The following is a 17,931-nucleotide window of genomic DNA, read 5'->3' as shown; positions in this document are numbered from 1 at the left end:
ACTGAAAATTTCATAATATGTATATGGAAATGGTGACTTTCAACTACATACCAAGTTCATTTTAAGTTCAACGAAAACTTTCGTACTGCATCGAAATTCGAACAAGCTTTTTTATTAACGCAAGTTACATTTGTGAATTTTCAGGCGGTGGTGAGCTATTTTCGTCCGCGTCCCTTAACACCTATTTTTATAAAGTGATTCATCGGCAATGCTATCTTTGAAAATGAACCACCTTAGTTATGCCAACTATTGTTTTCCGATCTTTTTTAATGCAAATAATTAAGCAGTCTTCATTTCGTTACATTCTGAATTGCACATATTTTGTCGTATGTAAATGTTTAAATGTTCTTTGATTTGAAGGCATTGTAAGGGAATTCGTATCCGCCGGTTGATGCCAATCAAGCTGACATTTCATTAGACTGACTAACTAACAAACTAATTTATTTGTTTGTTTAGTCTTTATTTGACCAACTAGGAAACGAACCCATTGGAAAATGCGCATGGTCTTGTCTGAGTGAATGATGACTTTTCGATTATGGATGAGGGTAAAGAATTGAAAATTCGCAAGAACAATTCAAAACCAATTACCAATTTGCGGCAATAATTTCAGCACGAGGAAAAAATGTTTTATTGACATATTTAATGGTTTACTCTGAATCCTTTAAATAGTTAGTCAATTATACTGAGGTAAGAATAAGTACGTACTCTTTGGAGACGGGGGTGATTGATTCGTGCATGATATTAATATAGTTTAGGAACGCTGCATCGATATTTTTCTGTTTCGCGTCTTCATTGTAATATTTCAACATTTACCCGAACGATGGGGAAAATTTCAAGTTACGGGATCTAAATAAGTTTGTGATAATACCTATAAAGGACCATTTATAAATTCTGCCCCGCTATTACGAAGAAGTGCTATGACAAATTGTAACATAAATAGGAGCAAGTCATGTGTTTTGACGCAATCGGCCGTTTTACGCACAATTGTACCATTTATATAGGAAATTCCAAAGAATATGAACTTTGCGTGTAGCGGCAGTAATGAACTAAAACAATGGTTTGTTCAATAAAGATTCAGAGGGTGATAATCTGAAAGAGAATTAGTATTGGGAAATCTTTGCGTAACATAATATATGAATGGTTCACAATACCGCTTTTAAACTCATTGTTTATGTTCCATCTTATATTGTCGACAGCACTGCCTACAGCCGGCTGACCAGAGTTCAAATTGTTTTCGATGAAACAAACTCTCGATAAATGGATACGCCTTAACATCTATAGAACATTTACGTATCGATAAACTATTCAAACTTTTTATGCACGAAAAATCAGACGCATCGCTTGCTTGAGGCGAATCCTGACTAACAATCCGTGGTACTTATGGGAGTGTCACTGAGTCAGGGCCTTCCGTTAAGTAAGTACCACATCAACGCTTCCTTTCGCATATCCCAACTCTTATCACGGAATTGTGGCTCTCAGGCAAAATTCTTGCTTGGATTGGATCAATTGTTATCCCCAAACAATGCTCCTCAAATAGTCTGGCAGAAATGAAAGTCGTCAGTCTGCAATCTACGAAGTAACCCGTGCTTACGCAAAGCAACGCAAGTTTCATTTGTGAATTTGTAACAACATGAATGTTAAAAAAGCCGATGAAAAAGCCTAACAACTTCGAGGCAAAACATCAGATTTTTTTCATTTTTAGATGAGGAACTGTTTAGCGCTAAGTCGGTACCAAATACTGATGAGAAGAAATCATCGATACACAAATTGCTAGACTTACTTGTATTGTGGTCATCTTTATTGCACGATTTACATCACAAAAAAAACAAATTTATAAATTGGCTCAGTTTATTATACTTTTTCATTCTAATGCCATTATTTCACCAATATGGTGGTATGGTTTGGCGTTGTTTCGAAAATTAGATAAATCAGTTTCAATAGAAGACCAAAATTTCACAACACAAAGTAAATAAATACATTAGAAATGATTGTTTTTTGATGACACATTTGAACCCAGTGCTTCAAAATCTATTTCCTAGTGTCGAATTTTTTAGCAATATTTTTATATTTTATTATATTGCATCTACTGTATAAACTCGACCAATTTTTATATTTCTCTTTGAAATCCCACATTTCTCACAAAACCTTCTGAGATGAAATCAGAAAACACCATAAAATATTCTGTTATTCTAATTTCGTTCCTGTTGTATGCGAAACCATGAAACTTTATTACGATAGCAATCTCGTAGGATATGGCTTTCCGTGTCGCAAGCAATATCGAAAGCCGTAGTTCATCTGTACCGATTAAGTAGAACGGCTTAGTTCCGGGTAAAACAAACTGGGCCATAAATTCCCCTTATTTTACAACCCGAGAGGCAAAAGTGGCAAACGCCTGTAAAAAAGAACTGCCCCAATCCCACCCACAATGTCCACAAAACGTCAGTTCATAAATTATTACTTCTTTCCTGGGCCTGGTTCGGTATGATCGTTTCTTGGACCTATAGTTTTTGTTTGCGTAGATAATGTTGTAATAATGTCCTCTTCCACTGATTGCGAACGTACCACCTCCCACTCCCACGGCGGACATTCCGAATGAAAGGGTCACAATCAGTGAAGATTTGTGGTTCGCCGGTTCGGTTCGGTCCTTGGGCCTGCCCCTGTTTAATGGCGAACAACACACTACTCCGGTTTCTGGTTCCCTGTTTTGTAAAGGAATTCTTATCAGTTTCGCAAGCCAAAGTCGCAAGTAATGCAATGCAGCAAAGAATTTTATTTATAGAGTGAGAATGATTCTCGCCAGGAAAGTATTTGTTACCCGTGTTTCGTGTAGCGATGGGAAAATGGCAAGTGCTTACTAGATTGCACCGATTGCTATGTTGTAATAAAACACTTGACGAATGGAACGTACAAATTCCTCAACCACCCAAGCCAACTAAATGCGATATGGGGCATAAATTGCCAACCGTCAAGACGTTGCTGTCGGTAAACTGTTTTGTGCGGGAAGGGAGCATAAAACTTGCCTCCTATCAGGACGAAACAATCCGGATTAATAAATTATGCCTGCAGTTCTCGGTGCCGTTTTCCGTCGCGGGTGTGTTTGTGTGGTTTACACGGAAGACAATTAATAAAATTTGAAGAGTTGATAAAAACATTCCGGTGCTCGTTTACGTGTCTACACTCGAGGTCCTTCAGCGTCGACAGTGCCAGCGGGTGGTGAATTTTTCATTTACTGGAACCAACCACACTGCACCGAAGATCGCCTTCCAGATACTGTCAACTGAGTGAGTTAAATGTGCGGATATTTAATTGTGTCAGGAACTTTGTTACCACACTTTAGTCCTTTCATGGAAAAAAAAATGCATAAGTGATAAAAATGCGATTTTTCCGGGAGAGGAAAAAGTGTTACGTGCAGCAAAATAACGTTAGATTACCATACCGTATGCAGACATGTGTCACCAGCAAATGCAAATTTTACAAGGTGGATAATAACTTCCCAGAAACTATAAAAAATCCATATAGAATCCACAAGCGTTTATGAAGTTCGCGTCGAGCACACGACTCCATTTTGCTGTAGATTTTTTTTCTGGTGAGTCATCTATCAGAACAACCATTCTAAACTAAACAATCGCTCGTGTCAAAAGTTATCGCCAGCTTCCGTGGAGTACGCCGCAAACAATGGTCAACTGTAGTGAAAATACCACTTCTTTACCCCCCACCCAAAGCAACCGACTGTTGATGAAGTAACAATTGTTCCGAATCTGAAATCCGTCACGACCGGCACGGCACGTTCATTCCAGCAAACGCCACCGGCTTCAACTAAACTGAAGGGGTTCTTTGTTATTGCATTTAGTTTAGTTTAGCTTGAAAGTGCGATACGCATACCGGGTGTATGTCACGAATGCGCTACTCCTACGCGCAGCACTATCCACTTTTTTTTCTCTATTCTATAATAAGAACCCAAGACTAATCAAGCCGAACGAGGCTGATGCGGTCCCGCCAAACCAGCAAAAGCCCGGTTGGTGTAATGTGCGCCATTAAAATGTATCAGTTACAGTTCACTTTTCCATCTGAACCTCGCGCCCTCGGCAGCAGTTAAATTAAATACGAGATATGAATGACATAATCCGTTCCTATTCTTTTCTTGAGGCAGGAAAAAAAACAAAAACCACCTTCGAACAGCACGATCTGGCCAGGCTGACAAGTGGTGACCCGGGGGGGGGGGCGATAGGAAAGACACATTCGGAACGACGACGACGAGGAACGAAGCCGTGTGACAACTCAGGGCGCGGGGTTTTACTTACTTTTTATTAATAGACGCGTTAACCTCAAAGAAAAAAATGGGGTCCTGACGTTTCCTGGCCTGACAGACGCATGTTTCAGCATGTATAATTTATGCAGCAGACGGAGTGCGTTGTAATCGCGTTCTTTCACTGTGGAAACGGCTTCCCGCAAGCCAACATCTGTGTGTATAGATGAATAGGAGGCATTATCACCAAATTATCACTCTGGACTTCACTGTCTTCGTCTTGTTCCTATTAGAACTTGGGCGAGTGGAGTGGTGAAGCAGGTGGCTACCAGTGGAAGCTTAATACTGTTGACAAATGTATAATGATATTCAGTCGGCTCCATGAAGATAATTAAGTTCCACAGTTTAAAGGTTTGGATTGATAGGCAAATATTCTATACATTTGTTTCATGTACTGTACATCTATTTACGATCTATTTACATCTATTTATGACCGGAGTGCAAGTGCTTTTTAACCCCTCTTCGACCTTGAGCGAGTTGGGGAGCCTGTCTTGGATATGGCGGGTTTGGACATCGGGCTCTGTTCAGCCTCTGTAAAAAGCTATATAAATCCGAAAGCATCCTCTGTCGAAGTACCTTCTGCTAAGATTTTATTAGATTTTAGTACAAAATACCCTAGCCTAACAGTGGCGCCAGCCAACACATTAGCATTGCCGCCAGTAACATTTTAATTACGGCTTACTGGATAGGGCGAACGTCAACGGACAGGGTAGGGATCACGAATAGAACGACGACTTTGGGCTGGCAGTTATGCTGTTCTTCTCCCACAGTAAGGAACGGTAGCATAAAACGGGGTCAACGGTTCGACTGTCTCCGTCCCGGTAATATCTTGACAGACCTTCAGGTACGTTCGCAGATCGTCAACAGACCCGGTGGTAGTAGGTTCAGCCGTAATAATTCCGTAACGCCGATTCGGCTCTGGACTTGACACCCATGAAATATTGTGTCCAACCCTTGATTCACCTGTTTACTTGCACAGATAACCAATGGATAACATCAAATTGAGATAGCGACTTGGAGGGTAAAACCACCAGTATGAGATGCACACGGAACAAAAATGGACGCGATTGCGTGCGCAAAGAGTGATAAGCTGCAGGGATCTTCGGTTATGCCGTCGATAGCTGTAGAAAGTACCAGCAGCGGCATGATACATAGTGAGCAGCAAAGAAACCAACGAGAGATGGGGTTTGTGAATCGAGTGTTCACGCCGAGATCAAGTAGCGACACCATCCAGAATGCGTCACAACTTGGCAATCCGAACTTAACGGAGGTGAGGAAATGGTTGACGAGCTCTTTGAGTTCGGAAGAATAAACACAATCTGTACACCAAAGTCGAGCAACTAGTTACGAGCATCACCATCAATCTGCCGTCACAGCTGCTGCTGAACGTTGGCAGAAGACACTCTTCAAAAGGAGCGAATCAGCCGAAAAAGTGCTGAGGGAAGCCCCAAACATGCAACGGCAGAAACTGAGGAGACACTAACGAGGGTCACTCAATACTTGCTCGGAGAAAAGAAGGAGGGACATTCCAAGGTAGCAGGAGGACCCGAAACGGCGGCAGAAGTGAGTAAAGGAGAATATAAAGGAGAAGAAAGAAAAACTCCTGCCACCAAGAAAGAGAGAGAGAGAGAGAGAGAGAGAGAGAGAGGAAAAGAGAGAAGAGAGAGAGAGGAAAAGAGAGAGAGAGAGAGAGAGAGAGAGAGAGAGAGAGAGAGAGAAAGAGAGAGAGAGAGAGAGAGAGAGAGAGAGGTAAAATAACAATGCACTGATCGTCGAAGCAAACGATAAAGGTGAGAGAAGACGCGGAACTCAAGGAGTTGGGAGACAACGTCGTTTATACGAGGCGCGTTCATAAAGGCGAGATGATCTTCGAGCTGTTGAAGGATTCTAGTGTCAAGAGCTCGGCATACCGCGAACTCGCTACCATATCCTTGGGCAGCGGAAAGGAATATTAATGCTCTGTCACAGAAGCCGTTGTCAAGTGCAAGGGTCTGGGCTGGGCGAGATCACGACTGATCGACTAGCGCAATTTAGATGTACCAGCGATGACCTGGATTAGGAAGTCGCATGGAGGCAGCCAAACGGCGGCGATTCGATTAACGGTGAATGTTGCCAACAAGCTGCGAAGACCGGCTCCGCGAGCTATTAAGCGGGTAGAGAGATGTTTAAGGTTCATGGAATGAGAAACTGCAAATGTCAAGGTATACAATGTGTATAAAAAACGGAGGAAATGGCCACATTGCAAGATATGGCACACGAAGCCACCAAGGTACACGATCTGCAATCCGTAAGACGCAAATGACCATACGACGGGTGATTTCAAGTCGCCTGCATTAAAAAGTCGAAGTTAGGCCAAAAATGTGGTGGAGGTGGACCCTTCTTGATCTCAATCATTGCAAAATTGCGAAATTGCACAGTAGTCGACAACTGAAACGAGTTGCGACGTTGCCATTATTGCAAACCCTTCTTGATCTCAATCATTGCAAAATTGCGAAATTGCACAGTAGTCGACAACTGAAACGAGTTGCGACGTTGCCATTATTGCAAACCCGTATCGTGTTCCTCCCGATAACGGTAACTGGGTGGCGGATAGTGCAGAAATGGCGATAAACCCTCTAATGGGCGGTTTCCCTATTCAAGAGGTGGTGGATAACAAATACGAACGCTTCGTGATCGTCATGATCAACTATGTATATGTGTGCAGCGGCTATGCTTCCATTAGGTGGACACCAGTGTAGCATTGTTGGCTACTGAACAAAATAACCGACTCGTTAGTCGGACGAATGGCTGTTCTTATAACGTTTGGGTCGTGGAGTGGGGTTGCAGGCTAACCAACGCAAGAGGTTATAGCTTGTCGTAAGCGCTGCTGAAGCAGGATGTAAGGTTTCGCTAGCATATTCCGTTATGACGGTTGGGAATCCTTTATCGATGTAACATTCTGCAGTTCATTGCTGATGCATAACATCAATTATCGAGTTAGTGAGCAGTACACACATAGTGACCACCAGGTGACACCATTGGTCGGCATAATTGTACGGTAACGCCGAGAGTGAGGACTTGTGAGCGGAAGTGGAAATTAAAGCACTTCGACAAGGACCTTTTTGTGGAAGCACTTTGTGCTGACTGTCCAGGTCCTATTTCGAATGCGGATGAGCTGACGGAAACATTAGCGAGGGCGTGTGATGTATCAATGCCGAGGATAACAGAGTTTGAGCTTGTGCGACCACCCCTGGCTGCTACTCCGTTATCGATCTGGACTAGCTGAAGTTGCACAGGGAATCAGTAGATAACAATGCTTGGTAGTAGCGAAACATCTTTCAATGTGCAACTCCTGGTAATCCTAAAGTGTTTATTGACCAATACCGGCGCCGGTCAGTCCGATACTTGCTTTTACTAGAGGCCGTATATACTACTGCGCACTCCACAAGTATCACGGGAGGAGGATATTTGTTAGTAAGTATAGAAGTTGAATTCTACTTCTTCTTTACCGACGCCAGAGAGATGACTCCACTATCTGAACTAGATATCGATCTATCAACTCATGGACCGGGGATCAACGGCTTTAATTCCTTTCCGAAGGAACGTTATCACAGATTTTTTCGCCTCAGAAAAATTTCAACGACCTCGGCTGGAATTGAACCCAGGAAAACTGGAATGAGTGGCGGTCACGCTTACCACTCAACCACCGGCGCCGCCATATCAATGTCGAGGAAAACGGAGCAGAGGAACTGCCGGCGTCCGACGAATTGGTGGAACGAAAGGCATCCTCCTTGCTGCCTACCTGAAAGCCAGAAGACGAGTTCAGAGAGATCTGCGGGAATCAGCGAAGAATGTAAGGTGACATTCCGGGCGGCCAGGGCCGCTTTCAAACGTAAGATAGCGCTACAAGGAGGTGTGCAGAGGAGTAGACCGTAACCCGTTGGGACAACGCTTATCGTGTCGTGATGGCTATGATAAAGGGTCTTACGACGCCAGCTGGAAAGCGCGCCGACAAACTGAAAATTATCGTGGAGAGTCTTTTCAAGAAGCACGACCGCTTACACCGTATGTTGATGCAGACGGTGGAAATGTTGGTGACAATCGCGTCTTCACCGACGAGCTGCTTGTAGTGGCAAAAGGGCAGAAAGCGAAGAAAGCTCCCGGCCCGGACGGTGTTCCCAACGTGGCACTAAAGACCGCGATCCTAACGTTTCCGGACGTGTTCAAGCTAGTCCTACAGAAATGTCTGGACGAAGGCTACTTCCCGGATAGATGAACGATCCAGAAGCTGGTGTTGCTGCCAAAACTAGCGAAGCCACCAGGAGATACAGCATCGTATCGGCCTATATGCCTTCTGGATACTCTTGGTAAACTTCGGGAAAGGGTCATCCTCAACAGGCTGACGACCAGCCGAACAGTAATCGCGAGTGCGGAAAAAGCATCGAAGCAAAAGAGAAGGGGTAATCGCTACTGCGCCCTGGTAACGATAGACTTGAAGAACGCGTTCAACAGTGCCAGCTGGGGAGCGATCGCCACAGCGCTGCACAGAATAAATTTCACAGGTTGTGAAATGTTACTTCTAGAACCGAATACTACGAAACGAACATGGGGCAAAGGTCGATTAAGGTCGCGGCGGGAGTACTTGGGAACTTCATACTCGGCCCAACGCTCTGGAATATAATGTACAACGGAGTGTTAACACTGGAACTGCCTAGGGGAGTTTAGATCGTTGGTTTTGTAAATGACATTGTTCTGACGATAATCGGCGAGACCCTTGAGAAAGTGGAGATGTGGACGACAGAAACAATATGTGTCGTGGAAACTTGGATGGTTGACATCAAGTTGCAGCTGGCTCACCACAAGATCGAGGTAGTCATGATCAGCTTCGGAGGACAATCTATCCCATCGATGCGTTCGCTGAAGCACCTGGGTGTGATGGTTGACTATCGATTAAATTACAACAGCCATATCGACTATGTATTTGAGGAGTCTGCGAGAACAACTAACGCATTGGCAAGGATCATACCGAATAACGGAGGAACGGACGACTCCTGATGCGTGTCTCATCCTCAATACTGAGGTATGGCGTATCGGCCTGTTCTGCTGCGCTGAAAACCAAGCGGAACCGGAAAAAGTTGACAAGCACGTTTCGCCTAATGGCTGTTCGTGTCGCCAGTGCGTACAGAACGACATCGACGGAAGCGGTATGTGTAATGGCTGGGATGATTCCCATTTGCATCACTCTGGCTGAGGACGTGGAATGCTGCCAGTGGAGAAATGCACGAAAACTAAGGGGACCAATCCAAGCGAACTCATTTACTAAGTGGCAGCAAGAGTGGGACAACTCGTAGAAAGGAAGATGGACCCATCGACTCATCTCAAATGTGACGACATATGTACATAGGAGGTATGGAGAGGTGAACTTCCATTTGACGCAGTTTTTGTCTCGGCAGGGATGCTTCTGGAAGTACCTGCATCAGTTTGGACATGCTTCGTCACCTCTTTGCCCAGAGTATGTGAACGTGCAAGAGACATCGGAACACTTGGTCTTCGAATGCCCCCTAGGTTCGAAGAAGTTCTAAGACATATGCCTGGTGTAACAGTTGACAATATCGTCGAAGAGATGTGCCACGACGAGCATATCTGGGACACTTTCAACAAAGTGGTTATGAGTATACTCTGTGAGCTGCAAAGGAGGTGGAGAAGGGTCCAACAAAGTAGCGCCATTGGCTAGAAAACCGCCGTGAAACCACAAATTGGGTTTCGGGTGTAGACTAGGTCTATCGCATGGGACCAGTTGAGTAGTACACGACGTAGCACCAGTTTCGGATAGTAGGGGCGCAAGTTAACCGGACGTCAGGCTGTACCGGAATCGTCGAAACGACCTCGACATACTACCGGGTAGCTGGATGAGTAGGCTAGATCCACCGCTGGGGATTAGACCGAGTAGACCGCGTCGAATAACTAGCAGTAGGTCGTTGGAGCGCCAGTGAACCGTAAGCTACGCTGCACCCCGGAATCGCTGGATGGATATCAGCATCAACTGGCTGGTCCGTTGAGTAGGTTAGGTCACCGCCGAGTACTAGATCGAATAGATCGAGACGGAGTGGAGAGCTAAATAGCTCACGGAAACGAACATCGATATCGGGTAGAAATCGACCGACGGAGAATTCAAAGTAGAGTAGATTCGTCGCCGTGGACTACCCGACTATATCACGTCAAAAATGGGAGCTAATTGGCTCACGAAACAAAAACCGTACCGAGAGAAATTCTGCTGTCTGCGAACTATAAACTATAAAAAAAACACACGCACAGGCTTTTTGACAAACTGAGTCGATTGGTATAAGAGACTCGGCCTTTCGAATACCGGTAAAAAAAATCGGAGTTCCGACGATTGCATAACCTTTCTATATGTGAAAGGCAAAACGTAACTCGAAAAAAATGCCAATGATCAAACTATACATAATAATTTTATCATATTGTCGCTGCTTCTACAATAATATATTATAGAAGTTGGCTTATATATAATACAAAAATTTACCCACGTATTTTGTGAGTCAATTCACAACAAAACCATGCATCTATCCTTTTGAAGTATGTCTCTTTATAAAACTTCGAGCAACCTACGGGGGTACGACGGATTAGAACGAGCTACCGATAGGGGTGTTAGTCATTGAAAATTTTATTATTATATCTTCATATTTAACGTCCTATCTGCACTCCTTGCAATGATCAAAAAGAGAATCAAATCAGCCGATACTACCCTATCCTGAACCACATTAAAGTCTGCGCTAGATTAATGGAAACCCGTTTGCATACACCACACCGGTCGGGTCGGTAGGTATACAACAGCGCTTCAACTGCATGTTTGTACTGCTGCCATTATGTCACTACCTACTAGACTGGAAAATTGCGAAGAAAAGTTTTGAGAATATTTACATTTTTCGTCAGTTTCGGTAGTGAGATTGATGCACTGTCAGACCATCGCCGTGTCGCGTCCTTTGCACGGGAGATATTCCAGTACTCTTTTTCAAGTGGCAGTTTTTCGCGACCCCTTCAGGCAAACTGGGGGGCTGAAGGAAAGAACTAGAGGAAGGTTTACTAAAGTGGTACAAAAATAAATAAATTCTCATGTACGACGTTGTCCCGTTCCGGATAGTAGAAATATAAAGAAAAGGTTTATTTTTGAATTGAGGTAAAGGATTAACTTCTTAACTCAAATCTCAAGTAAACAGGTTAATCAAAATTCTGCATAATACAAATTGTGAAGCACAAAAATATATTTGATCTATTGCTCTGACCTTAATGGAAATGAGAATATATGTTCTTCAGCAAAACAGTGTGCGTGGAAAAGTTTGATATATTTAAATTCATAAATGTAATAAACTTATTTTTTGCTTGGCAGTGAGGCTAGATTTTAAAAAGTTTCAGCGAATACTTACCAAATAAGATCTAAAACAAAAATTTTAGATGAAAAATAAAACTTATAATTTTCTTATTATGCGAATCCAATAATACAAAACAAGTATTATCACAAATGCGCATGGACTCGGATTAAATTGAAGTGCCTCAAGAACGGCGTATAAAAAAATCCCTCAAGGAAGCCATTTGAGATCCATGTGATTCGTACCATTCGTTAATGACTTTCGGATTCCATTTATCACCAGTTGATGGCAAATTTGCTATCACAATCTCTGTCCCTACCAACCAATGTTGTCCTCAGAGAATTCCCAAACGTATATTGCAAAGCATCGTGCTCTGCATCTTACAAACCAGGCTCTGCTTTACAGCACAGTTAACCAAAACAACCACAATGCGATGCAGTGCGGGGAATCCTACTTCCAGTCATCGCCAGTCGCCGTGAGCCATCATGGGAGTGGGATGCAATGCCAAAGTTGAATTCAAGTTGATTTGATTTTCTGTATGCTGATGCTCTCCCTCTCGAGATCCAACTCCGTTTTCATTTCATCGCCGGCTTGACGAAAGTTTGCTAATTAGGCGGAATTCAGGCCATATCCGTAGAATGGCTTTTTGGGGGTAATCAGTCGTGTTTGAAGGAAGCGTGCCGGTAGTAGGTTTTCACGGGAGCATTGCTACTGCGGCGTTAAAAAAACAACTAATTAGGATTGCGAAATGCTGACTTTTGATGGGTTGTCCAAAAAGAAAAGGGCAAACATTTCGAATAGTTAGGAAAAAGTAATATCTAGAGTGGCAATTGTGAATGGTTGGGAATGCTATTGCTTTTGGAAGCTCCAATGGGGTCGGCGTTGCAAAATCTCTGTTAATTAGCATAACCTCCAACGTATAACGAGATTTGCAATAAAAAGTTTGCACTTGGAAATAGGGTGGGTAATAGTTATAAACATCAACGATCTACAAGCCAGTCAGAAATATTATTTCATAAATTGAAATGCGTTGTTTATCTGCTGTTTATCCAAAAAGAGTTGTGTAGGGAGTATCATTTAACAACAAATTAACATCTCCATAACATGACAGGCATTGTTTCGACCGCCCTCATGTTCCATCGTTAATTCTGTGCAATGCTTAAAACGCTACATTTCATCCGCGGAGCTTTCAATATTGGATATTTTAACAGGAGGAAACGCAAGAATTAAATTGTGTTATTACTACTTCTGTATTGGAACTCACATTCCACCTTCATTCTAATTGAAAGTAATTACACATGCGGACTGTTATTGAAATGCTTTTAATAAAAAGAGCTTGCTACGAAATCTCTGCCAACACTAAAAAAACCTTAGTGGAGAGTACATGCGCTGGAATTTCCTCGCGACCTATAAAAAGACAGGTTTCACATTAATACTTCACGGTCTTCTATATTCACAAACCTTGAAAAGAAGATGGGCAACCACACAATCACACACACATAGCCACAGGAACATCAAAGGGTTCATTATGTAGCACGTGGCCAACCAAGTTCGAACCGAAAGCTATACAAATTAACAGTCCACTTTGAGAGTGATGTTGGTACTAAAGAAGAACAAATAATGCCCAACTTCCAGGAAGCAAACCATGCACTAGGAACCCCATAGCCCCCTTGAGATGACCGTGTCATGTCGCTGAAATTATGTTTCAGTATTTTACTTTGTTTCAACATCACACAAAATGAAGAAAATGACGCAGTGTCTAGAACAAGACACGACAAACTTGCCTTATAAAAAGAAAAACCTTGTCCGGTGTTCAATAAAAAAATAACAATAAACAAAAGTGCAAAACAGCGCGCTACTCACAGTTGACGGACAGCGTTGTAACCGTCTCGAGCCGCTGGCCTTCCGGCAGGGCTCGATTCCAGACGACGCACATGAACTTTGTCGCATCGTCCTCACGCCGCGGAATGATGGTTAGAGTGCTGGTGGTTTGCATGTCCCGGGATCCGCCGGTAATCAGATTGGCCGCCAGCGGTGTCGTACTACCTTCGCGGTACCAACTGCGCGTAGGGAAGCAAAGAAAGAAAAAAACGCGAATAAAAATTCTGTGTTTGAAAGCTTCTCCAGCAAAACGGACAGCCGCCATTTGGCGGAACACTTACGAAATCATCGGGTCGGGTGATCCACCCACACTGCTGCAGGTCAGTTCCTGAGCCTTGTCCTCGGTTGCTGTCGTTTCACTACCGGGGAATATCAGCGGCGGTTGGGGTGGTGTCAGCACCGTCAGATTGTAGTAGTCTTCGTAAATGACCTCACCGTCGCCGAACAGTTTGATGCGGCACTCGTAGCGTCCATTGTCGCGGGAGTATGACACGTTCAGGATCTGCAGGTCGTAGATGCCCTTCTCCGGACGGTAGTCGATTCTGAAAATGAGGAAAAAATGGATAGTTTTTTGCGTTAGTTTGTGAAAAAAATGGTGAGACGGAAATGAATGCGTCGATATGCATTTGAAAATAAGAGTAATATACAACACAGCCAACTCCCCATCATGAACAAACCAGAGCTCCTGTGCTAGTTATTTAGACGCTCATACAAGACGTGTATCTTTTTGGGATTGGTGTCTAATTGGTTGCCAAGTCGGTGCCAGTTATTGATGATGGGAATCCGAAGTGCAGTACCCCACTTTATTTACTGTATTCTACAGTTTACTATCGTAATTTTCACATGATCTAATGTAACTCATGTTTATGATTTTAGGAGCATAGTAACTATTTTAGTAGTTACTCTTTGCATTAGCGTGATATTGTTTTCTGTCGGATTTAAAGTTTTTTTCATAGTGGATCAAGAAACTATTTCTCAATGACAAATTGTAAAACAGCCCACTTTTCGTTTATCATTCCGGACATTAAACTGAACCTTGTCAAAAGAGTAACCCTCAAAAGTTCTTTAACCCGGGTCAACTAGGTGTTTTTAATTTGTTAGGAGATACCTTAGATTGCCTTAGAAAAAAAAAACTCAAACGGCTTTTAGTTGATTGCTAGTCTCACTAGAGGTACATCCGAACTACAAATTAATACAGCGTATTATGGTGCTGGATTCCCACGAACTTTACATTTTTTACGAAAATTGTTTGTTTGTATTGTTTAGCAAAATATTTCATTTGAAAAATTTTTTGTTCATAATATGAGTAAACTTTTAAATCAAAAAAAGTTTTAGTTCCGCATTTCATCGAATAGAAAGTGCAATCATTAACTATTGCAAGAAGTGAGATCGAATATGGACACATTCCAACAATTACTGCATAATTCCTGTTCTACAACTTTGTAGAAGACACCTACTTTTCATTTCGCTCCTTTGAAAAGTTAGCATTGGCGCCACCTATATGTCGAAAAATGAAACTAAAACTTTCTAATCAAAACATGACTGATTTTCCATACTAGAATTCATTATTTTGCTCAAATATATTTTTTTTGGGAGTTGTCCTATTGGAGCTGTAGAGCTAAGGGCTCGGAAGGGCTTTCCGTCAGAATCATTCACTACAATTGGTCGGTGTTAAGTCAGACAGGACTAAGTCGAAAACATCAAAAACTGAGGTAATCATAGCACTGGATAAAGAATTTCGTCAGCTACTTTCGCCATTTTGCCAGATTTGAAACATGTAACAATAAACAAGAATTATGGCAAAATCATTTTCTAATCATAATGTAAAGGATGCTGCGATTCAAACTTTAAACTCATTTTTCCCGAAATCAATATTTTGTCATTTAGTCCGGTCTGACTTAACACCGACCAATTACAGACGAGACGTTAAATTTCACCCATTAAAACGCTACTTAATCGATCGCGGGGGCGTTTGTATGTCGTGTGTGTTAGGGTGTATGAAACTTCGCGTGTATAAATTCGATTTTATAACCGTGTGTCCTTTCGCATATTCCCGTGTGTTCCTCGAACATCGCGCGCGAACCATGAATCTTATACTCGACTTTCGGTTCAGGTTCTTGAAGAGAGTGAGTTCTTGCATATCACTAGAGTTCCCGGTCTTGTCACCATGGAATGTGCTGTCTAGTGGATATGAGCATTATTTTTTTATTGGACCAACTGAAGGCGTGGACCTAAGCTGCTAGTGAGTAGGGACTTCCGGACGCAACCGATTCATGATCGCGCAAACACGGGCGTTTGTATGTTCAGCATTTGTAAATTTATGAGTGCTATAACGTTCACTTAACCAGGGTGTTATCCTACATTTTTTTACAAAATTCAAAACTTTTTGAGCAACTTGTTATCCTGTTTACGAGATCGCGGACGTAGGTGTGCATGGATGATCGCGAAGGACTCGAGCGTTTGTATGCTAATATGGTTGTCGCGTGTGCTAACGTATATGTAACTTTACGTGTATAAATTCGATTTCATTCCCGTGTATTCTTCAATGATCGCGCACTGACCGTAAACGTGATACTTCATTTTTAGTGTAGGGGATCATGGGGAGACTTGACCAGGTTTTCAGCTAAAACTGCATAAATCTCTAAAAAAAGCCTTCAATCCCTCAAAAGTCATTAAGATATAATGTGCAAAGTTATTGTGCGTCTTCATAATTTTTTGCAGAATTTTTAACTTAATTTTTGAAAAGCCCACTGCGGGGAGACTTGTCCAAGGCATGGGGAGACTTGACCAAGGGAAGGTTCAAAAATCATAACAAAAAATAATGACATAAAACATACTGTAAATATTTTTCCCATATTGTCGACATCCTTAGGTAGCAGTAAAAATATAAAAGGGTTGCATTTGATAAATTTCGATTTTAATGCATTTTTTAAGGATTAACTGTACTGCTTGCATTGCATGTTCACACGTCAAGAAATCAGTCCTACCCAAGTAACCATAAGCATTAAGCCATTGCACTATATTGGCTATATATTTGAATTATTGTTGCATTGGAACTCGATTACAGCATTAACAATGCAATGAAGGTCTATATTAGCATCAATAATACATAGCTGCACAGCCGACATATAACATTATCGCTTGCTCTATATGCGTATATAAAACTGATATAACGCGTACATGCTTCAAGGATCTTTAAAGCATGTAAGCTTTACAGGTGCATTTAGTGCCATTATAGAGCAAATACAAAGCCGATATAATGCTATTGTAATGCTGTGGGTTTATTTGTTATGCAACTCTTCTTGAAGATTATATTCGGCATATTTCATTTCAATCGAACATGTGCAATATAGTCTAGGGAGCAAACGCAGCGCACTTACCGTGAAGGACAAGGCAAGGTACCTCAGTTCGAGACTGACTAAAGGTAATTTTCGTAAAACAGTCAAATTATGTGAGAACGAAAACCCATTAAGGATATTCATTACAATGGATTAGAAGTGAGACAATTACGGTTTTAAACAGAACATCTTATTTAAAAATTATTCCTTTTTGCTCATCATACCGAAAGGAAATATAAGAAATGGTTTCAAAACCATGGCGGACAACGACAGCCAACTAAAACTTTTAAATAGCATTAGTATTGCCAATATAAGGCTTTCAAAATTGACATTTGTGCGCTGGTGCTATATAATAGCATTAGTACTGCAGAAACGAGCTGTCAATCTCGGCACAGTAATAGCACTATATTTCGCCTTTTCTGGCATAATATCAGCATTATATCAGTATTTAGGGCTTCGCGGCTCTTTAAGACAGCTTTATATGTGGATCTAAAGCAGATATTAGGCCACGTTATAATGCTTATTGGTTACTTGGGTACTATTGCTAACTTTGTTCAATAATACTAAAATATAAAGACTTTTGTTTGAGTTGGGATTTTTTATGGTGTAATTAACATTAACAGTAGATACCAAAGCATAACAAATATTAGGAATTTTGTATCTTTCTTCAGCTAATTGCCACTTCGTCAAGTTTCCCCATAAAATCTTGGTCAAGTCTCCCCAACATTAGTTGTTGCGTTCAATGACAAGCAAATTCTAGTAATAACTATTCCAATGTTCCAATTTATGTAAAATAATTTCACTGATTCACAAGGATTAAGATGGTATATTAGTACATTAATAGTAATTAGTAGTCTAGTAGATATGTCCATACAAAGTTTGATAAAAAATTACATCACTTAATGCAAATTTATTAATCACGTAATATTTTCTATAAAGAAAGGATTTTTCATTCCAAACTTTTAAAATTATCTTAAGGGATCAAAACAAGTCTAAAAATATTTTTGAAAATTTTTTGAGAATTGAATAGAAGACGCCATAG

At 41.7% G+C, this 17,931-nt stretch overlaps 1 protein-coding gene across 2 annotated transcripts in view; it reads right to left on the bottom strand.

Moving 5' to 3' along the window:
- LOC131682290 (hemicentin-1-like) overlaps window positions 1-17,931 on the bottom strand; it is a 257,573-nt gene that overhangs the window by 27,173 nt on the left and 212,469 nt on the right. For both annotated transcript variants that reach the window (XM_058963671.1, XM_058963670.1), the window contains exons 3-4: window positions 13,833-14,093; window positions 13,534-13,730 (exon numbers count right to left, since the gene is read on the bottom strand). In XM_058963671.1, coding sequence (XP_058819654.1) covers window positions 13,534-13,730; window positions 13,833-14,093 — 458 coding nt within the window. The remainder of the gene's footprint in view (window positions 1-13,533; window positions 13,731-13,832; window positions 14,094-17,931) is intronic.

This window comes from Topomyia yanbarensis, chromosome 2 (assembly GCF_030247195.1).
Source record: "Topomyia yanbarensis strain Yona2022 chromosome 2, ASM3024719v1, whole genome shotgun sequence".
In the NCBI taxonomy this organism is placed as follows: Eukaryota; Metazoa; Arthropoda; class Insecta; order Diptera; family Culicidae; genus Topomyia; species Topomyia yanbarensis.
Note: the sequence above shows the minus strand (reverse complement) of the source record. Positions and strands in the feature narration are given on the sequence as shown.